At 39.3% G+C, this 23,524-nt stretch overlaps 2 protein-coding genes across 13 annotated transcripts in view; one reads left to right on the top strand and one right to left on the bottom strand.

Moving 5' to 3' along the window:
- The window catches only part of mapk10 (mitogen-activated protein kinase 10), a 48,912-nt gene extending 39,472 nt beyond the window's left edge, over window positions 1-9,440 (bottom strand). For all 7 annotated transcript variants that reach the window (XM_017407662.3, XM_017407664.3, XM_017407661.3 and 4 more), the window contains exon 1: window positions 9,083-9,440. Coding sequence is in view for 5 of the 7 variants with exons in the window: in XM_017407661.3 (XP_017263150.1) it covers window positions 9,083-9,085 (3 nt within the window). In the remaining 2 variants the exon portion in view is untranslated. The remainder of the gene's footprint in view (window positions 1-9,082) is intronic.
- A 2,708-nt stretch (window positions 9,441-12,148) lies between these two features.
- ptpn13 (protein tyrosine phosphatase non-receptor type 13) overlaps window positions 12,149-23,524 on the top strand; it is a 41,340-nt gene continuing 29,964 nt past the window's right edge. For 5 of the 6 annotated variants that reach the window (XM_017407777.3, XM_017407778.3, XM_017407775.3 and 2 more), the window contains exons 1-4: window positions 12,149-12,493; window positions 19,573-19,692; window positions 22,022-22,188; window positions 23,431-23,496. In XM_017407777.3, coding sequence (XP_017263266.1) covers window positions 19,578-19,692; window positions 22,022-22,188; window positions 23,431-23,496 — 348 coding nt within the window. In that variant the 5' untranslated portion in view covers window positions 12,149-12,493; window positions 19,573-19,577. The remainder of the gene's footprint in view (window positions 12,494-19,572; window positions 19,693-22,021; window positions 22,189-23,430; window positions 23,497-23,524) is intronic. The other variant, XM_017407776.3, reaches the window with a different exon arrangement.

The raw sequence follows: 23,524 nt of genomic DNA, 5'->3' as shown, positions 1-23,524 counted from the left end.
CCAATAACCATGACATAAACACTCATTCATCATCCTGACGACAATATGTTGCATCTATGGAAGCATGGTGAGAGGTCAAATAAACAAAAAAGGCTCCCTAGTTTGCTGTTTAACCCCTCCTTTTTTAAAGAAAACATAGGAAGGTTGCACAAATACCTAGAAGTAGGTAGTAAGTAAGTATATAAAGAAGCAACTCATTTTTAGTTTACAGGAAACTGTATTTGACAAATGATAAAGTTTCTTAAAAACTTTAAAAACTGAAAAGATACAGGAACTGATGACAACTTTACCATTGTTTTTTATTTTTAAAAATGCCATAATTGGTTACTTTTCCCAGACTATATATCCTATCACAATAATTATACAGTCTTAAAAGTCCACAAAGCTTTTTTGCACGTAGTCATGAATGATTTTCTCGGAATCACACTTGTTTTTGTTGCTTGCACAAATTCTAATGTTCTAATGGATGAGAGCTTACAAATGGCAGTGGGTGCATAAAAAATAGACATTATGAATTGTTAAGTAAAAGTGCCGTGCTATTAATTAGTCTGTTAGGTTCATTAATAATGTTGATTATGGCATTTTAGGAAAACTGCAGAAAAACAAGCATGAAGTCATAAAAATATATATATTTTATCAACATTTTTAACCAAACGTCATATTAATATATTAACACTTTTCACCTTAAATGAAACACCTTATGATTAACTATTTTTTATCTTTAAATAAGTATTTGACAAAGACACTTTATAATAGCAAGAAAATTCATCCGAGCTTTTTAAATGTAAAATCTATTTTCCACATAGGTGAATGTTTTAAACCACACTGTGAGTGCAACCTTGCTTTGTTAAACAAACAAGATAATAAATAATAAAAGGGACTTATTGGAAGTGGCAAAGTGGGAAGCCATTAGCAGAACAGTGCCAAATGTTCATAATACAGAATTGGACAAAAGGGGCTGTTTAAATGAGTGTTAATGGCAGAGTGAGACAGTAAAAACTGGTATCAAAACTAGAGTCCATGGTTTTCAAAAATCCTTCAACTGTTCAGTATTTAGATTTTTTTCTGTTTTTTAATCCCAGTGCAAAAGAAATTTGCTAAACAAATATTAAAGCAGTGCTGTTCACTGAGTTCAGTGAAACAAAGCTTTTATTCAAGCAGCCCTGTCAGGATTTGGGTATTTTGAGTGATTTTTTAATCTTCTGTGTTCGATTTTCATGTTTTTTTTGTGATTTTGTGGTTCATGTGTTTTAAATATGTTTTTTGTGTTTTTATTACATATTCTTGTGCAGTTCTGCTCCTGTGCTCTTTGTGTTCCTTGCTCCAATTTTCACTTTCCCTCAGTTCATCTCCTCAGTGTTTTTCCAGCCAGCCTGCCACGCCCACTTCACCTGTTCCCCATTACCTGTTTGTCTCAGGTGTTGTTAATCTTCCACTCACCCTCAGCCCTAATATTCAGTCACTTTCATCTCACCCTTGCTGGTTTATTGTTGGTTTTCATGCCACAGTCTGTGCTTTGTGTTGCTGCACGGTCTTCACAGTTAAGTTTTTTGGTTGTAAGTTTTGCAGCCATGTCAAGCTATTGTTTTAAATAATTTTTTGCCTTTTTGAAGATGAGTTTGCACTCTAGATTCATTTCCACTCGCACCTGATAAACCCGCGTTAAATCTGTCACTTTTCACAACTGATCACTAATCATGACACTGAAAATATGGACTACTTTTGCTTGACAGAAGCACAATATTTAGGAAGTTTCCCTCAATATTGCTTGAGAAACTTGCTTTAGAGTGTTACCTCGTGTTACATCAGAGTTTAGAAAGCTGCGGCACTGCAAGATGAAGAGGATTTGTTGCACTATGGATTGTATAAAAGGGCCAATTTGTAGAAGTTGGGAGGATGTTCGCCACGTCCTGCTTCCGGAATCGACTGTTGATGTCTGATAGAGGACTTTCATTTTTCCAATCTGAGTAAACAAATCCGACCTTGTATCAAAGTAATTTTGTGAAGGTGCTGTGGAGCCCAGTGAGCTGGAAGCTATCAGACCCCACTCTAAGACCATATAACTGTCGTGCCATGTGAGGAGGAGAAATATGAACATCTGGGTGGAACGTGGCACAGGAAAAAAAATAATTTAAGGATTCTAAAAAGGACATGTCTTATAAATACAGATTTACAAAATACAATTCCTTGTAGGAATGCAAGTTGCCTGCAGCCTTGCATGCCAAAGTTTTAAACAAAGATCTTGAGTAATCTGTTAGCATTCTTCAAATTATGTGTTGTGAAAGGCTCTTGGTTACTACCACACCAAATTTTAGCTTAACATCTGCGAAACTGTCAGAGTTGTAGCCATTTATTGTTTGCTAAAGTTGATTAGTTGTGGCAGCCATTTTGAATCAGGTTGACTCCATTCAGTGATCAATTGTAGATGTACAGCCAATGATTACTTTCTGAAGGTTTCATTAAATTCTGTCCAGTGGCTCATAAAACACTCACAGGCACAGGTAATAACATGATTGCCCGCTTGGCATGATGTCTTCAAGAGAAAACAGAAAAAAATGATTAATAATAGTATTAATACCGGCAGCTGAATGAACATACAGAAGTTTTAAATTATTCTGAAGGGGCTAATGCTAATATAAATTCACTGAAATACCAATTAATTCCAGTTAATTACTTCATGACATTAAGTACTTCTACTTATTTGATAAACACTCACAGTTGGCAAAAACAAGATTCATCTGAGTTTTCTACCAGATGGACAGAAAATCCCATTAGGTGCTAATTAAGATGAAGCGCTCTTAAAATCAGTCGACTAGTTTCTCAAGCACTTTGCATCTTTATTTTTACTTTTACTTTTGTGCTTCTGCCTTTCCACGTTTCCTTTCTTTCTTTTGCTATTGACATAATTGTCAACTTCTAAAACAATTGATTAAAAAAAGACATCCAAATTTGGTTTTACTGAGGTAACACAATCATTTTGTTTTTAAAGTTTTGGTTTTTGTGCATCCAGTTCGTGAGTAACTTTTGAATCATGCACTACTTAATTTTGTTACTAATATAATGCCATTGACTTCAGTTTAAATTTAGTTGATAACAAGAATGATTTAAGATAAATTCTAATTTTTTGCCATTTTGCATGCAGCATTGATAGGTTTGCCCTAAAAAAATAAATTCTTGTGTCTGGCAGTAATTCTGCTAATAACACTGATGATGCCAAAACCTTGACAAGTCAACTCGTCATCATTCGCTACAAAATGATGTCTTGAAATTTATGCACAGGTCTTAGAATTCCAGTTTCCAAATTATTCTCAAGATCCGCTCAAATTTATACTGATAATTTTCAAACCATGCAATTTCAAACTCTAAAGACTTGTGTTGCAGGTCCCAGCAGCCGCTTCATGTAATGTGACCAAAACTGGGACGAAACATTTTCTATATTTTTGGGAATTTGTCCCAAAACATGTGAACAGGTGGCACCTCAATGAACAGGAAGAAATTCGAGTTTATCCCATCAGTCATGACAGGCGTGCTTTAGACATGGCTGCCACCAAATCGGGTTGCCATGGTGACGGCGCTCGGCTGAACTGTGTGCTCTCTGGAGCAGTGTTTGTGTTTTGATTTGTTGCGCTCAGAAACTGCAGCTGAATTTAGTAACTCGACATATGCACGCACATGTGAATTTACTGTTCGCATTCATTGCTTTGTGACAGAACATAGAAAAGTAAATGAAAACGTTAAAACATTTTCTTGGATCTTAAAGCCATGTGAGTTTTATGTGCGGTGTTCATGTTAGAAATCAACAACAAGCACAGGCTTTGTACACTTTCACAATAAATAGCTTTTATTAACATTGACTGTGAATGTTTTCGAATTTCTGCCACACTTTATAGTACTAGTGTTTTGGGTTTTTTTGCTGTAGAAATTATTAAAACAACCTGATTTTGTGGATAAAAAGATCAGGTTATTGTGTATTTTGTGTAGAAGAAGTATTAAATGCTGGTTAAAATCATCCTCTGTAAACAATAAAACATGATAACAACCGGTACATTTCTTCTATCAAAGCAAAGCTGCTGTTTTTGTTGAACCAGCTAACTTAAAGCGATAGTTTAGATCTTTTCAAGTTTGGTTCTGTGGAAAGGTTATGAACGATAAATATCTTACCTGTCGTAGACAACCTCAGTTTGGAGAAATAGAGTTTAAATCTGACACAGTTAATTAAGGTAATGAACAGTCAGAGCCAGGCTAAAACCAAAGTGGATTTTGAAGGCCAAATAGAGGCAGCAGCAGCTAGCTGTAGCACTACCAGTGCAGTCTGGAGCACTTCTCCTTTCCAGGTCGCAGGGAGCTGGTGCCTATCTCCAGCCATCACCGTACGAGAGGCAGGGAACACCCTGGACAGGTTGTAAGTCCATCAAAGGGACACTTGGAGACAAACAACCATTCAGGTTCTCACTCACGCCTAGGAACAATTTAGAGTTACCAGTTAACCTAACATGCATGTTTTTGGTCTGTGGGAGAAAACCAGAGTACTCGGAGTAAACCCACGTGTGCACAGGGAAAACATGCAAACTCTCCCAAAAAAGGTCCCAGGTCAGGAAGAGATCCAACAACCGTCTTGCTGGAATGCGACAGCTCTAACCACTGCGCCGCTGTTCCACCCAGTCTGGGGAACTTCCTGCTGGAATATCATAATTTTTCTGCTGGAATAACATTGTAATGCAAAACTGAAAGCACTGTAAGGGTTTATAAAGCAACATTTGAATAAACCACAATGAAATTGATTAGATTGGAGGGGTTTTAAGACAGCAGCGATCCACTTTGGTCTTGGCCACATTCAGACTAGCCATTAGCTCATCAATCCGGTCAGAACAAATCAATGTTTCTCCAAATTGAGGTACTTAAAGGTACTCATTGCAGGCTATGAAATCAAACAGGAAAAAGGGTTATCCTGTACTATATCAAATGGTGAAGTTTGAAAGAGATTACTCCGGTAGTTTTCCAGATATAATGATATGCAATTTTCAAATGCAGGTATGTACTTAACGTAAACAAAGCACTTTTCTCTGCATATTTTACTCAACAAGTCTGAACGTAAATACATACCAGTACATCAAAACTGTCAGAATGCTCAAACCCAACCGGCTCTTCAATGGAAGTTGCCGTTGTTGACCTATTTTAAGTCACTTCGTCTGTTTTCATAGGTAAACAAACACATGTGGTAGTTAACAGCCTGTCACAAAGTTTTCTTACAAATTTTTAATTTATGAGCACATTAACCATCCATATGAGAAACCCGGTCTTCTCGATATTGCAATGAGCTACCTTCAAAGAGCTACTGTATCTACTTCAGGTAAGATATTAATTGTTTAAAACCTTTTTACAGAATCCAACTTAAAAAAACCTGAACCATCTCTTTAAAACAAGCCTGGTTGTGTTGAACTTTGTTCGTACACTTTTCTAGTCTAACACAAGTTTCTGTTTTATACAGTGTTTCTGTAATAAATCTCTGTAACTCTTCATCACTGTGAGTCCCAATCTGGATGAGTTTTCTGTCTGCACTGGACAGCTTGATCGAGTATTTTAGAGGTAATGATTAAGCGCAGAGTGGTCCTCCGAATGTCTACAGCCACCGCTGTTTTTGTTCTCTCTAATATCCCCCTTGGCTTCATCTCTTCTCCTCCTGTTTTTTGCTCGCTCTGTCAAAAGTCTGAAAGCCACGCTCTTTGTGGATGCCACGCAATGGCCACCACGGCATTGTCCACATCTAACCATGTCTTCGCTTTCCCCTCCATCCTCACTAATCAAGAGAGCCTCCCCTTTCCCTGCCTCTCTTTTGTCCCTCCCTGCCTCCCTCCCTTCCACCCACCCACCACTCCTGCTCCCAGGCTCCCAGCCTCCTCGCTGCAGCCGCCTCCCCTCCCCCTCCCTTGGAGCTCCATTGTGAGTGTGTGGTTCAGCAGCCTCGCTCCTGCAGTATGCAGCTCTGCCTCACCGTTACTGTGCAGCCTGAGCCAAACGCGGCACAGCCTCCCCATTTGGGCTCAGGGGAGGGGAAGGGAAGCACTTCTAGCTGCAGGCCCAGCCAGGAAAACAAGACAGTGGTGGGAGCTCATCTACAGGCTGTTAACCTAAATCTTCGCCAGTATTTGTTTCTGCAAAGCTGGAAGAACGCTCATTTCCTACGATATGTTTCTGCTTTCTTCTTGTGGGGTTTAATATCGCTTGATTCACTTTTAATAAACAAGCCTGCTGAAAACCTGCTTACACAACACTTTCCTAACAAGCTGCTCAGTAACAGCATGTACATCCCTGTCAGGTGCTGGGCACATTTGTCTGATTTACACCTCTTTTACACCTGAAAGACTAAGATTTAAAGATGAGGGCGAGGATGAAGCCACAGGGCTATTTGTAACACAACCTCAAATTAATTTAATTTGGTATAATGATAGTGATATAATGGCACTATCTTTACGCGTATTGCGCCTGAAAATTAACCCTGCAGCAAAAATGTAGTCATTTAATTCCTAATTTGAGCTTGTACTTCCCAAATCTCTCGCTTGTTCATCTTTTTAATAATTTGTCACAATATTTTCATGCTTGCACACACATATAAAGTCAGTGTTTATGAATAAATCTCATATTTATGTACTCTGAGAGAACATTCAGTGATGTAAGTCAGGTTTCTAGCTCTGACATTCGACTGGATTTTATACCTCCTCCCCCTACAATCCTTTGATGGCTTCTGAGCTGCTGCAATCTCTGACCTTTGGTGACTCCTAATTCTACTGACAGACCTGCTGCTGGGGAGGCCGGGGACCAAGTCTGACGCAGCTTTAAGCATTGCATCTGTAAAAGCAAAACATATATTGCATGTTTGACTAATCAAATTTAATTATGGCACTGTGCATCTCACTCTGCAGGCATGGTGCCTCATAAGTACTGCAACAAAATAAGTTTGTGCTCTATTAATGTAATCGATCAACTTACATTTTCTAAGCAGTTCTTATCTAAAATCTTTATGCTCTTCAGAACATTTTAATTAAATTCAGGCTCAGTTTTAAGTTTATTCTCTAGTTTATACATTTATTTTCCTATGCAACCTCTTTCTGAACAAGAGTTTATACCTTATCCTGTTTTACAGTCAGAGTTATGAAACAACTTAAACATTTATTTAATCAATGTTGAGCTAAGAGTAATACTCAGCCAGGGTCAGAAAGTAATGACAGACAGTGTTCCTGATTAATCCATTATTTTATAATGGTGCTTATAAATAAAGGAGCAATGGCAGAACGCTCTAATGAATGACTGACGGGGATATTTAAGTAATTAATGCCGAGCAGGACTTTTTTTTTCTTTTTATTCTGATTTTGACTCTTACTTGATTTGCTTGCATCGTGTCAAACAGCATTTGTTTGAGATTCTGACTGAGTTTTTGATAAAACAGGATCATTAGCAGAGTAGAAAGGGTTTTCATCCCATCATGAGATAATGCTTTACATTCCCACCCTTATCAGATTCTAAAACATAGCCTGATATTATTACACAACAGAGGATAAGCACACTGACGCTCCCAGATCTGCAAAACAAAAGTGGAACTGAAATCCAAGTACCGGTGGTGCAACATAACCTGAGTTTGCTGGTGGCTGTTTCCATTAATTATTCTACGTTTACAAGCAACCCCTTAAGTAATCAATGCCATCAATTATCAGTTTGTGAAATCCTGCAGAGGCGACTCGACGACAGATTGTTTCGTAACACTAGAACTATATTTTTTGGATGTTTATCCACACATTGTTTATCAGACAGTGAGCAAAGATAGACGCCATGCAGCTCTTATCCTCAAAAACAGATGTCGTCCCCATCAGTCCCTGCAGAAACATCCCGATAATAAAGCTTTGTTTAATTGTTAGGATCTGTTCCCTGCAGAGCTTTCATAAGCATGGAAGCCTGCTCCTGAATTATTCAGCACCCAAGGTCATGGAGCTAAAAAACGGGCTCTTTGCTGCCTCTAACATGAGGACTTTGTTGTGACAACCTTTAAACCTTTACTGACTTCACAGCACGGCACTGGTGATTAATCCGTGGCTGCAAGCGACAGGGATTTTAGAACTAAAGCAGAACAGGAAGCTCAGTGATGCCAACCCTACAACACCACAGTCTAACCTCTGCATACCTGTGCGATACATTAGATGGTTTTACCTTCTAATGAGGTGCCTTTCCAGCGATCTAATGAAGTCCTAAACAAAGCTGATTTAGAGAAATTACCTGCCTCTCTTAGCTTCACCTCTTTTAATCCCCCTCCCTACTGCCTGATCAGTGTCTCAAGTTCAGTTGTATTGACAAAGTCAATAAAATAATCTGTTTATATACACAACCCCAAACAGCTCCAGCATCCAAGCCACAACTTGAAGAATAAAAAAAGAAACCATTACAAATCAATAAATCTCCTCTAATTCAGACTGTTTGTCTGAGAATTTAGTTTTCCGGATCAGAAGCTGGTCCTGCATCGTGGAAAAAAAGTAAGTGATGCTCTGCATAATGCACAAGGTGCGCAGCAGCTGACTTCTGAGGGGGAGGAGAGAGGAAGCAGCCCCGCATGATGAAGGCCTACACTACAGCATGCAAGCCCGTGTTTTGAAGAGCATCATTCACCCATCATCCATTTGCAATCGAATAAACATGATGCAGCGCAGACTGCAATCTGTCCGCAGATTCTCCACAATGCAGGCTCACTGAATTTTTTTTATTTTTTAAAAAAGGGGGGAGGATTAATTGCGCCTGCTGTGTTTCAAGGGAACCCATTAAGTCATGCTTTGTGTTTATTAGGAAACAAAAAGCTCTGAGGTGTTTGCAGGACGCCTGGTGTGGGGATGGGGAGAGGATGGACAGATCAGTGGCAGGTCAGGACTAACGCCATGATGCCGCCAGTTGTTATAAAACAACAGCTGGAGATTTTTGGGAGGGGTGTGTGTGTGTGGGGGGGTCTATTTCCCACCGAGGCATCACTATAATAGAGGACTTCATTAACCTTTCCTTTCCGATCAATACCCATCCCNCCTCAGGGGGTCTGAAGCGGCCTTACCATTCCTCCGTGCCAGCTGATGACGATCCCAGTCCGGTGCCAGTCCTGTTCAAAACATCCCGACCAGAAACACCGCGGAGACCATCGCTGGGGGCGTAATGGAGACGTTCATGCAGACAACGGCGGAGGGCAAAAAATTGTCATAAAAAAGGGACAAAAAACGTCCAAAAAAAGAAGAAGAAGGTGATGAAGAAATGAAAGAAGCGAAGAGGTGGACGGAACCGAGGATTGCTGATGCTGATTCACTCTCCTCCCCCCCCCCTCCTCAGCTCACCACCTTGCAACCATTGTGCTGCGAAGATGCTGGCTGTACCATCGTGGACCTACCAGAGCTCAGACAGCCAGGGAGAGGAGAGGGAGGGAGAGAGGGAAACGGGTTGCCACGGCAACCGCTCGGGAGCACGTCTGACGTCAAAGCCCGAGAGCGGAGAGAGGGAGAGAGAGAGACAGAGAGAGACGGGGACAGGCAGGAGACGATCACGTGGAGGAGGGGAGGGGAGGAGGTGGGAACATCCCACTCGTGTCCCATCCTCTGCTGTCCCGCCACTACACATCACGAGGCCCGTAGAGGAACAGGGAGCTGATTGATTAGCTACTATAACTATCAATATTCACTCACAGAGGAGGTTATGGTGGGAAATATAGATAGATAGATAGATAGATAGATAGATAGATAGATAGATAGATAGATAGATAGATAGATAGATAGATAGATAGATAGATAGATAGATAGATAGATAGATAGATAGATAGATAGATAGATAGATAGATAGATAGATAGATAGATAGATAGATAGATAGATTTCTTAATTATTTTTGCATCAACAGACAACAAAATATGATCAAGACAGTGCAATACTTCCAATGACCCCTAGAAAAAGATCAAAATTTGAGTAAAATATGTGCACAAAGACTTAAAATGTACAAATATGATTTTAAATGTGCATAAAACAGAGGCAGCATGAACTGCAATCAGGTGGTTAGTTGGAAGAGGTGTGTATCAAGTGTGTTGTGGGTTGTCTTTTAAGGGACAGCAATACATTGATGCTAGAATAATATGTTTTAAATTCAGATTCTAGAAGGAGGGATGATTTTGAGTTTTTCCAACAGAGTACGGACACAACCTGAAGCTGAAAAAAACACAACAATACAGAGCAAAGACAAAATCACGTAGGGCAACCAACGTCTGAGTGAACAAAATATAAAATGATGTAAAATAAACTATGGAGGAAATAATGGCATATATGGTCAAAAAGTGCACACAGTGTTAAATTTAAAATGAATAAGGATGTATGGATAAATTATTTGCATTCTATAAAGTTCTAAAATTTGACTAAAAGCTGGGTTGAAAATACTAAAGCAATACCAAGAAAAGAAGTAGAATTAAAAATTGATAGTATTATTTTGAAAAGTAAACTTGTACTGTGATGCAAAGGTAAGCATTCAATAAACTGACGAAATTAAAGGGTTTTTTTTGGATTTTACTATCTGTAAAGATTATGGTATCAGTGATTGTAACAGGTTTACATTTTATCATAACACTAATATATGCTGCCCTCTACTATCTCCAAATCCAGTAAAACTGATATTTATGAACTAATTTCTGTGCATTCTGGAGTATTTTCTGTGTTTTTTCTTCTGACTTTTATTGTTTCATAAAATGCTCCATCTAAATTCTACAGATTGAAAGTGACTTTCATACAAAGTGTAAAACTCTAAGACAGCTTCTATTTATTTATCATGCAGTGAAAAACAATGAATTTGTAACCAAATATTTGAAAATAAAAGTAGCCACATAGACAATGTCTCAAATATGCTTTTATGGCAAATAAACAACATTTTTCATTTAATGTGAATGCATTGTATATTATATGTATAAATGCATATTAAGCCATTTTGTTGTCATCTTGAGGCAAAACCATAAAATGAACCATAAAATGTTTAAAAATTTAATGAACCAAATTGGTTATGCTGGTAAAATGGGTGCTTTTGGGTGACTTTCAGATATGAAGAACTCAAATGACAGCATTTTGGACCAGCACTGATGCATGTAATGACGAATAATGACCACTAGATGGAGAAGTGTAGAACAAAAACATTGCAGCTTTGAAGTCCTCCAGTTAAAGGAAGTGCTCAGCTGTGAATTGCTTCCTGGCTGCAGATGACTCAGTTTGATATTGTGGGAAACCCACAAGTATTGGCTTATCTTGATTTCCATAGAGTTTCCTTTGGTTTCATAGTCATGGGGACATGACAGGTTGAACAAATATGTAGGCTATTTACAGAACATCCTGTCCCTCTTGCTCTGATTAAAGGTGAAGGTTATCATCTTTCCAGTTACAACACTTTCACACGCATATAACACTGATGAAAACTAACTAAACCTTTTCTTTATTATTAGCCTATTATTTCATTTAACATGTACATATATACTTTAGTTACTCTTATCTTGTTGTAGAAAGAGAAAAAACACTATTATCTTTACAAATATGTTTGTTATTGCGACTTTAATGGTGCAACTAGAAGAACAGCGAAACATTTAGGCAAACAAATCAGACCAAAATAACACAACACAAAACTCACAGATGAAGCAGACCAATGACTTATATACCAGCAAACAATGCTAAATATGCGGAGTGCGAATATAGAGCCAATATCCAACCTGTAGTGCAACACTTGCTGGCGTTTTGGGGATTTTTAGTGTTTATAGTACTTGCAGCATTTTTCCATTTCATTTTTAATTGTTGTCTATTTTGCTGGCTGTATGTTTGTGTTTCTGTGTGTTTTCTGTGATTGCAGCGTTTCTCTGTTGCATTTGTTTTGTGTGTTTGTGCGTTTTGGAATTTGCATCATTCGTGTGTTTGTTTGCAATTTCTCTGCGCGTTTGCACCTTTCGGCCACCGTATTACCGAGCCAGTTTCTGCCGCCATGATTCAGGTATGCTGTGCGTTTCGTTGTGTCGCCATGGAAACGACTGAATGACAGTCCCCCGGCGGGCAGCCAATCAGCGGCCGCGGCGAGGTGTCGTGTTACTCCCAGACAGCCCACGCGAGCTAGCGGAGGAAGGGGCTAATCCGCTCCTCCAACAGTAATGGTAACTTGGCTCCGCAGGAGGAGAGCTCGAGAAGTGTGCCGGAGCGGTTAAACTCGACTTCTTAGCAAGTAGTTGTTTTTTTATTTCTTTTTAAACTTTATTCAGTTTTGAACGTCAGGTCAGAAAGTGAAGCGGACTGTTTTAGCGGAATGCGCCGTGGAAAGGTAAACCTGTTGCCTGCCCGCCTCGCCGTGTAGCCAACTACTATCCAAGATGTTGCTTTGTGGATGGGATGGCGTCTGGTGCCGTTTGGGTGCGCACTCCTAATCTCGACGGAACATTCCCCTCTCGGTTGGTTTTCTAGCTCGTCTTTCCTGGTAAGTTTCTTGTGAGCTACTTTAAAGTTCGTGTGAAACAAACAGACAAACGAGAAAAGCGTGTTCTGACTTGGGAAAACCTGAAGAACCGAGCCTCTTCAAAGGCAACTTAATTTATCTAGAAAACGTTGACAAGACTGAAAGCCAGCTAGTTGGGTGATTTCTAACTACTACTAGTACTTTGTTTGCAGCTCAAACTTACACAGGTGTCCACTGCATCTTTTTGGTTCAACCACTAGCTGCATTTTTTTTGGTTTGGGGAGGGAGGAGACGCCACAAAAAAAAAAAAAAAAAACTATGTTAGGTAGCTGTTTTCAAAATCCACCTCTTCTTGCTTACTTTGCTCTGCTTTGATAGTTTAGTCAAGATGCACTGGATATCTGGTACCATCTGATATATGACTGCAGGTTTTATAAACTTTCTGGAAAGGTGTAAAGAATGCAGCTTATACCCCCTCCCCCTTTCATTGTCATCGAAAGTACTAGTTAACCCAAAGTTAACTAGCTGCACTGAGGAGGTAAACTGTGATTCTGTGTGACAATTAGCACCTAAAGTGGTCAAGATGGAAGTAGGGTGATGGGAGCAACATCATAGGGGTGAAAATGGGGAAAATAGTCAGTGGGTTGGGTTTGTGTGTTGGGAAGAGGGGAGCTTGGAGTGAAGTTTAGCAAACCCATGCTCTGCATGTCACGGTCCTCATAGCAACCCTGTGATTAACAGAAAATGGAGCGGATGAGGTCCAGACCAAATTGAGAAATGAGGGCAGAACTGGGCTGATAGTCAAGGAAATGGTCATGGCTTTACTCCCCTTGGCTCCACTGAAAAATAAAAGCAGAGCACAAGCGGCGTTCACTGGGTTTGTTGGACGGTTCTGTTTTTAACCGGAACGTACCAGGTTCTGCGCTGTGTTAGTCAGTATTCCATGTAATCTGGTGGAAACGCATCAGCTAAACGGATGAAAACCGGCCACTGGGTTTTTTCCTATTGTGATGAGTCACTACGGCTACATTCTCGCTGCTGTTTTCTCCACAAGAAAAGTGCTACCCAACTGAGAAAACAACTGCAGTGACTGTTTTGCACAAAGGAGTAATACATTCTGTGTTGGGCTTGGCTGGTAATAAATTTTGGGATCAAAACAAACGTTTAGGCAGTTCGAAATTCCAATATTAACCCACGGAAAGACAGTGCATGTTAATGTACAAAACTAAAAAGTACAAGATATGAAATCAGAAGAAAAAACAATGTTTATCTGCACTAGTGGTGTAGATTAACAGGTAGTTCATCCCATAGGACAGAACAGAGAAACAACACACAATGAAAACTTTATAAGCATTTAAAAAATTTCTTCAAGTAAAAACTAAATGTATCACACAGAAAACATGTCCAGTGAAGTTGCCGCTTGCCCTTGGTGTGAACCTCAGGAACTTTGCTTCCTGCTTGTTTTGATGGCACGCTGACATCACGGGCCTGTAACCTTCTGGTAGTTCCCGTGAGATTTAAAAAGCAGACTTGACAACTTTCCATTCCAGCCAAGCAACATAGCTCTGTTTCGCTCTTTGATACCACGTTTCACACCAGCAGCAGTGTAACAAAACACTTCTAAGATGAGTTCCTTATGTTGATAAAATCTGAAAGTGGTTTCAGTAGGAAAACTACTTTGGAACATATTTATAGTTCAGTGGTTCCTGAAGTTGGGGTCGGGCTCTTTAAAATATATTGAAACTGGAGTCGTAAACTGGTAAAATACTTTAAAGGTTGTTTATGCTGCTTTCGCTGACTATGTATCCTTGTTTTTTGGCTTCTTATCAGTGCTTCTCCATGTAAACCAGCAGTAGTTGGGGTTGGTAGTCTCTGATTTTGTGGGTCAGAACCTGAAAGATTTAAAAAACACTGCCTTGGATATTTAAGTTGGCACCCTAGTTACCAAGAAAGACGCAATATTACAAGTGCAGGCTCATCCTTTTTATTATAAAACATTTAATCAACGAATCAAGTTGGAAATCTGTCAACATGCTTTTTAAATATCTGTGATTAAAAATGATCAAAAGCTTAAGTCTACATTGACTGGCGTGGCCGGGGCTTGACCTCCAAACTTTGTTTTGCCACAAATCAAAAAGCCTATAAATGTGCCTATATTAAATCCTCAGCACAGTTTAAAGACTCGATGAGGATGCTCCAGTAAATGTGTACATGTACAAATTGCACAGTATGCAATACACTATGCAATTTACTGTCCTCACCAGTCATTCCCCACCAAACAGGAAGTGGCTATAAATCACAAAGGCACCGTCCAATCTCTCCCAAAATTGTATTTTTTTCATAAGTCACATCCAGAATACACTTAGATGGTAAAATCAAGACTCGTTATTACCTACTGTCTGCAAACGCAACATAGAGGGTTCAGATTGTGAAGGTACAGAGCGTTAATTTTTAATAATCAAAAACACAAAGATTAAAGTTGACCACATGAATGAAGTACAAGAAAAAAAATGTCAATAAACTGTCCAAGCCAGTCCTTTGCCTCCAACCAGAAGGTAATGATCTCTCCCACACAGAACAGTAAATCTGAACCAAATTTTAAATAAATGATCAGCGTTATCCACTAAACATATAACTGTCAGTTTCTTGGCAATGCAAATCCTTTACCATGTTACAGTAAGTTGGTGTAACTCCAGCCATCATTTAAGCTAAACCATGTTTTTTATGCTCAATGTGTGTCTTAACCGCCTAACTGTACACACATCCGAGATGATAATGATTACGTTATGATGACAAACTGAAACACACGTCATGATGCTTTCGTTATCCTCCCCGATTCAGTGATAAAATGTCATCGAGCCTTCTCAGTCTGATTTCAGAGTAGCATGCAAATAGGTTCTTTTCATGTAAAAATGTCGGGGCAGGTTTTTTGCAAATGTCGCGCCAGAGTTGTTTGTACTCTTTTTCACCACGTTCGCTCCACCTTACAGAAAAGAAATCACTGATTATCACAGTATGTTGGAAGATGCAGCATTACCTTTAAGTCCTACAGCTTTACAGAGCGTTTCACTTGACATTTTTTTTAACATTTATGGTTGTCTTTGCTGGCCTCGTCAGAAAGACATTAAGATATGGAGTCCTCAGACAGATTTGTTTTTGAAGTCGTGGCACTACATATAGGGGGACGCCAAAGGTCGGGATGGGGGATTCTAAACTGTCTAGTGTTGTTTTTAAAAGTGCGCGATAAACATTATTATTATGTTTAATTAAAATGGTTAATTATCAGATCATTTCACTTCTCTAACAATGTTTTTGTGAACTAATTAGCAGCTTCCTGTGTTGATACAGTTTAAACATACCTGCTGTACGTCCTGTGGACTGTGCAGAGTGTGGCAAACACGCTGGAACAGGTCTGCTCAACAGACTATATGAAGATGCCATTTCTAAATTGTTTAAGTGACTTTTTCTTGCGTTGCAAACCGTTTTCAGAATTTGTGACGGACGTACAGTATACAGACCGTCAGACTATTTTATTGGTCAACCAATATATTGATTAGGCTCTGCGTGTGGTTGTAAAGTTGAAGCAGTAATTGGATGTATGCATTAATAGTTCTACAGTCTGGTTTTGGTTTGCTGTGTGGAATGTTATCCTTTACACAACTACATGTTGGCTTAATCCATCAAGGTTGTGTGTTACGGGCTTCATACTTCTGAGAACAGAGGTTCACTTTGATTTTCTTAATGAATTTCTGGAAAGAAATCTTTGGGAAGAATTTTCATCTCTAAGTTGAAATTTCTGTTTCTGTCCCAGCTGTGTTAGCCAGCCGGGACAGCTGGTGTTTACGATTCCTAAAATAGAAGTGGAATTATTATTTTTTTTTTTTCATGCCAAATATCTTTAAAATTGCATCTTTCTTTCAAAACAAAATTAGGATAATATGAAAGTCTTAATCGGACATTTATTGTCTGAACTTTGAAAGACACCAGCAGAAGCTGAAGTATTTGGTATCTTTCACGTTTTTTCAGCTAAAGTATGTTTTTGAAGATTTCTCCCATGGGTTGTAGCTGTGTCACAGGCAGAAAGGTGGGTGGAGAGGAAAAGTGCAGCATGAAGGACTTTGTCACGTTTCGAGGCTTATTTCTTGAAAATCCTTTGGTCTGCGGTCAAGATTTTTAAAACGATTAACAAGATTTGCAGCCTTATGCCAGTTTAGTTTAGTTTTTTTTCTTACTATGATGTGGAAATACCAGGAAACTAAAACGAGAAAGAGGGAACTGAAGTGGTGAAAGCTTTCTGCTTTTTGCTGTTTTGGACTCTGGAGCGCCCTGGGTAATGAGCAGGACCGCGGTCCAGCGAGAGAGCAGTTGGCTCGCACGGCGAACTCCGTACGCATAAAAAACATTCCACTGCGTGTCTCTGTTGAAATAACAAGGGCCGCAAAATAATCAGTCTTCACAGCGCCTGCTCTCCCCATTCTCATGGGTACTGAACAGGATGGGTAGTATCCCACTTGGCCTCAAACTTCACGCCTCCCATTGACTGGAATGGTTAACCTGAATTCCTGCATAAATATTTAGCCCGCTGACAAGCTTACTCATTAACTCTTTTCTCAAAAAAAAAACCCCTTCCATTTCATAGAAAGAACATTGTTTCATGTAATGCGTTCAGAAATCAAACTGAACACTAATGAGTCTGCTGGCCCAGTTTACAGCAGAACTTTATGGATAAATGATTTTCACACTTTTAGCCCATAAGTGTCAGACATAACAAACGGAGTGCATCTCTTCCACTCTGTAATTTTTATTGCCGAAGGAGACTGCCATTATTGATTCACCTTTTTTGATCTGGACTGAAGTATGTGGACACCAATTTGATAAATTGCTAGGAAATTTTGTACAGGCATTCATAGTCTCCAGAGATTTTACTCTAAAACCAAAAGTGGGTCAGTGGTTTGGTGACACATAACAACAGCTGTCTGGATATAATTTGGTACAGATATTTCAGGCTACTGAATTACACATCACAGTGACTTAGGTGGTCCCTGAATGTGCAACAGGATGGTTATTAGTTTCCAAAAACTGTACATACTTTTAAGTGCGGCTCCCATTTTCAGGACAGTCGAATAGTGTGAGCTTTTAGATAATATTATTTTGAGGTAAATTTTGAACTTAAGGAAGAAGAGGAAAGGATGTGGGAATAATCAAAGGGCTAAAGATGCAAAGTGAAAGAGTAAAGCACACAGGTGTTTTGCAGTTTGTAAAACCTCATTATAGTAATATGAAATAAAGTAAATAATTTCAAAGGAATGACCAAATTCATCAAGTTTAGGCTTTTTTTGTGCAGTGTTTTCTTGTTTTTGTTTTATCTGCATGTCTGTCAGGCTGTACTGAATGGGCACCGTTGTTAATTTTATCTTAAAGTCAAAATTTTGTGTTCTGATAACCATGTGAAGCAAGAGGGACCTTTTGGTTGAGAAGTTTACCTTTAACTTGTGTTATCTCTTTTCTAAAAGTTGTGATCTTTGCAGATATTCATGTCAGTTTTTTGGGATTTCTGAGGCAATTATTATATATAATTATCAGTAAAAGATTTTTTCAGTACACTGTCCTTTTTGGATAGTTTGCCTTGAATATTTGCGCAGTTGAATAGTACCTCCATGCAGCATTTGCAAACATTTCATCAACTGATTTCTTGCACCTGCGACATATCGCAACTTCACATTTTAATGTGATGAAAATATTTGCATCGTACAGTTGTAAAATAAATTGAAATGTAGTATTTGTCTATTTTTATTGCTGTGCGGCTCACATGGTGTTGTTTACAATTGGTTTTGCTTTCGGAGGTGCAAATTTTCCCCCTGTTCGGGTAGTTTCTGCCCAGCCTATTGGTGTCTGTAAAACTGGAGCTTCCTGTTTTGCTCACATTGGTGTCATACCATTGCTGATCTGGGAAGGTTAGAAACTATTGTCACCTCAGCACAGTGGTAGAAACTGTGACAGGTCACACATTCATCTTTTTCTTCACAGCCATGTGTCACTAACTTGGCTGGTTGTGGTCATGAAGCACTAATAGCCATATTCAATTTGTAGATTTTTAAAGATAGAGAAATATGATTCAAAGATGTCCTCAAAAACCGAAGGATTCAACATCAAATCCAGATTGCTTAAAGTTGTGTAAACGTGGAGCCGGGTGCATCCACGTGATGTGAATTTTGCGCTGAACCCAGTTATAGGTTTTATGACATGTAATCAGAAAACCGGAGTATAGGCATTACATTTTCCTGAGGCGCAGAGTAGCCCAAAGATCACGCCAAGGAAGTAGGCTTGGAGCTGAACTTTATCTCAACTAGGCCTAGATTAGTAGGCTGCTACTGTGTTCAAAGTAAGTCAAGTAATGGAGGGTGGATGTGTCTGCATACGTGTATTATAGTTGTTAAGCTGCGGAGTGTAATAAGACAAAGTTATTTGGAAAATGTCAGAGTCCGCCCAGGGGCAAAAAAGTCTTCGCAATGTTGATGAAAACCTCAGAATAAAGCTCTCACCCTTGACTGTTTTGCCACTCAGGATGCTGCAAAGTGGTGATTTCTTCTGAGACAAAATCTGTGTTAGGAAAAAAAAAACAGATTTTTGACCATTATTATCCTAACTGATGACTGACACATGACAATAAATGCATCTGCTCAATGTTTAGTGTTTCTAGTTTTGTATTTTGACATGTTTTGCACCTTCAAAGTGGAAGAAATGTGGATTGTTTGCAATAAAATACTTAAAAATCCAACCTAAACACAGTTTGTAGGGCAATAAAACGATTAATAAAAGATTAATAAGGCACACGGCTCTGTTTTTTGGTTTGTTTTTGTTCATCAAGAGTATGGAGGAATTTCCATGTCAAACTTCAAGAAACTTGTGGAGAGTTGAAGCAGAGGCACAGGAAGATTTACTGACATTTAAATGCAGATAGAGAGCTCTTTCTTCAAAAATAAATTCAAAATAAAAGGTTGATCTGGTACCCTGGGCTTTCATGTTTCTGTTTGTATTCTTTGTCTATATCCGATGAGAATTTTAAGACGTTCTCTCTCTCTGTTTCTCTACCTGTGCAGGGAAGATGCATGTGTCTCTGGCAGAAGCCTTGCAGGTTCGAGGAGGCCCGCTCCAGGAGGAGGAGGTGTGGGCCGTGCTCAGTCAGAGCGCCGAGAGCCTCCAGGAACTTTTCCACAAAGGTATGAACACGTGGACTCAAGCGTGTAAAGATGATTTATACGTTTTATGCGTCTCCAGATGCTACTTTGACACGCCAAATGTTCTCTTGTACAGAAACTTGGACAAGGTTCTCCATTGCAATAGCTTTCCCTTTTTTCTGTCAGTGATGGGTTTTTTTTTTTAACACGTTTAGTTTAGAAAAGCGCAGAATAATACGCCTACATGGTTAGGTCTAAAATTCTGAGTTGTGAGAGCATTCAGGCTGTTAAATGTGCAGTTTTGTTGCGGTCCTTTGTGCCAGTAAACTCACTTGAACGCAGAAAGAGATAAGATTGTCAGATTCCAGAGAGTGTTTGTTATTTAAGAAAACTTTAAACAGTGTGTGACTATGGGAGGTTTAACTCTGGAGCCTCCTCAGAGGATGTGAGTCAGCAAAAGCCATGGGTTGTTTAAAAAAGTTGGGGTGGTTCCTGGTTTCATGCAGGATTCCAGCACACCTGATTACATGGGGTCATAGTTGTGTCATCTAAACTGTGGGCCATTGTAAATTTCCATGAAACGGCCTCAGTTTCTCCATCTGCGTTTCTGCATAAAACCAGCTTGACTTCACATTCTGGTTTTGCTTACAGTTTTGTCATACCGTAGAAAATCTCACTTATCAGTAAATGCTTGGGAATATTCCTGTAGCGCCGAGGTCGCGTTCACAACAAATGGATTGTGCACAAATACCGCCGTTGCAGGGGAGGCGTCTTTTAAAGGTTCTGAGACCACGATGAAATTGAAGTATTTTTGTATTACTTTGCCTTTACGTGGCATTTTGCTGCACTCTCTTTGTTGCATTTAATACGCCCGTCTTTTTCCTTTTCCAGTATGTAGCTATACTGTGTAAATTGTGGCTTGTGGTTTGTAGAGCTTTAGACTGCTGAGTGAAGCTAAAATTTGAATAGCAGATGTTGGACCCAGCTATTATACAGTCACTGAACTATGTAAAGAAGCCTGTTTGCCACAAGAATGGCTTATTAATGACAGTGGGTCAAGCTTTAAAACCCACCAGACAAATTGTTTGATGTGCTAGTCAACTGCAGCATTTGAGTAAATAATTGGCGTTTTGCTCTTAATTTTGCATCTTGTTTTGTTTCTGTTTCTGCTTTTAGTGCAGTAAAAGCAGCTGTAAGGTTTTGGTGATTGCAAATGTTGGCACATTACATGCAATCAGTACAGTTCTTTTGTGTGTGTGTAAATATCAGAGAGTATTGTGTGTTGGTGTAAGACTGATTTGTATGAATAAGTGATGTGTGAGTATTTGCGATTCGTCAGATGAATTTCCCATCGTGCTTCTTCCGATTAGTCTTTCTTCTCAAGCGTATGCAGCATTAATGATCTATTTGCTGTCAAATCTATTACACAATGAGCTTAAATTGTAAATGTTTAATAGAACAGGCTGTTGGTACAGAGCATATTAACTCAGAGTAATCCCCATTCGGATGGCGATGATACATTGTAATCGGATGAGGATCAAACAGGTGTACAGTTTGCTGTCCACTGAAGTCAGAGAACTCAAACTACTTGTTAAAAATAAAAGCACGCACAGTTAAGTACAATAGTCTTAATTCCTTTCAGTACTGTTTCTGCATATTTTTAGGTTGGTGAAACTGTTTATTAATTTTGAAACAAATTGTCTCAAATGTGCTTTTGTTTTACATCAATTGTCCTTTCAGAATAAAAGCTGTGTGAGGGATACACCTGGTGGCCCGGTTTACTTTAGAGTCTGCTCTCTGAATGGCCACAAATTTTGAACAGGAAACTATTATTTACTTAGTAAATTCCAGCGCTTGTAAGACATTTCTTTTTGTACCTTTTTAAATCCAGGGCCAATTTTCGCTCTCTCCTCACGTCGTTGAGTATCAGTCACAGAAAAAAAACAATTTGCAGCACGGTTAAAACATTCCTTTGTATATATTTAAAACCTTCTCAAACCATATACTCTAACTGCGGCTTTGCAGGAAGGAAGAATTATGCTGTGTAGCCATTCCTCTCTACTTCCATCCCTTAACTGATTTAGTTCCTTTTTTTTTGCAGGCTAAGAAAGCAACATGTGTTTTTGTTTACTTCAGTCGTCTTGAATAACCATAAACACCAAGCCTTTAGAATAAAACATCCACAGTGGGTGGATATGACAAAGGTCGCTGCCTTCGGGTTCTAAAATGCCTCAACAGAATTTGATTCTGGTTTTGAGCTTTAAATCACTGCAGTTTGCTTGAACACACTGTATTTTAGGACTATTTATTTGTGGTGTGTTTTGGTTCTGATCGTATCTCTGTGCTGCGAATTGTCCGTTTCCTCCTCCAGACCCTGCAGCCATGGGCTTCATCATCTCGCCCTGGTCCCTCCTGCTCATGCCCTCTGGCAATATTTCGTTTGCAGACGAGTATGTCACCCAGCAAGACTTAAAAGCGTTCACAGCTCCAGAAGTCCTGGAAGGGACCTCCCTGACTTCAGTTTCTGACATGGAGAAGGTATGTGGCATTATAATCACTAATACGATGACAAAAAAGAATTTATTTTCGGTATTTTTATCACCATTCTTCTTCTGTTAATGATCCCATGCATGCTTATTAAAATCACAATAGTATGTGAAACGTTTGTATTATTTCCTGACATGATGTCACCTAGTCAAAGTTCTCAACTGTTACCCCCCCAAAAACCAAGTGAACTTTGCGTTGTGTTGGGTCATTGGTGCACCACCACAAGTCTGTCTGTTGAATTGTGTGAAACCAATTGAGGTATTTATTGTGCGGTGACGCCTCTGCGCTCCTACATGTGCGGTTCTAGGATATTAAAACAAAACAAGGACTTCTCTGACTTGTTTTCACTTGCTGTGGGGCAGTTTTGGTTTTATGGATTTCAAAAAATGGCTGAATTCTGTGGTTTGTCAGAATAGAAGGAAACGCTGTAAAAGACTAAACTCTATTGACAATCTGCTTTTAGGAACGACGTCTCAAAACATTAGATTTAAATGGTAATTTGTTTAGAGCTCGTCCATCCTTTGAAAACCACACACGCATTTGCAGCATCTAGAACTGAAAATGTGAGGCACCTTATTGTCTCCTGCATCGAACGGAGTCACCACACAGCCTCATTTCAGCTCTGCCGCTCTGGTAAAATAGCTAAAAGCTTGCATGACTGCAAACCCGTCTCTGGCACAGCCCCACAGACCTCAACACGGTTTTGTGCTGAGTCAGTTTTCCAGCCCTGAACCCAACTCTTCAGCTGAGTTATTTTAGTGTAGGAGGTATAATCTGTTTCCTTCATTATAAGACTGCGGATAAATATATGAGGGCTGCAAACGCTCAGGTTTTCTTTGACTTTTTCAACCTGAAACTGTTGACTTGTTTTTGATCTTCAGCATTTAGTTGGTGTGTCTTTAAATTTTTCACTCACTGGTCTGTTCCAAAAAAGACCTTGAATGCTATGTTGCATTCTTTGGCAGTCCCAGAATTATTCTTTCCTCCACCAAGCCCATCATTCAGGGGAAGTAATTTCTTTTGCGAGCAATGAGTGTAGAGTAATAACAGGGAAATGGAAAATGTTTTAGACTTTAGGGTGAAAACCGTCGTTTGTTTCCTTTGTGTGAAAAAGATGAATAAAAGTCTTCTGCCTTTTTCCTGAATAAAACTGTATCTTTACAACCGTTTTCTTTTCCTGTAGACTAAATAAATCACAATATTCCAGTCTAAGAGCTGCTCTTCTTTCTGCAGATGCACATGTATTCTTTGGGGATGACTTTATTCTGGGGTGCAGACTACGAGATTCCCCAGAGTCAGGTAAAATTTACCCACAAACCTTTCTTTT

This window comes from Kryptolebias marmoratus, linkage group LG14 (genome assembly GCF_001649575.2).
Source record: "Kryptolebias marmoratus isolate JLee-2015 linkage group LG14, ASM164957v2, whole genome shotgun sequence".
Classification (NCBI taxonomy): Eukaryota; Metazoa; Chordata; class Actinopteri; order Cyprinodontiformes; family Rivulidae; genus Kryptolebias; species Kryptolebias marmoratus.
Note: the sequence above shows the minus strand (reverse complement) of the source record. Positions and strands in the feature narration are given on the sequence as shown.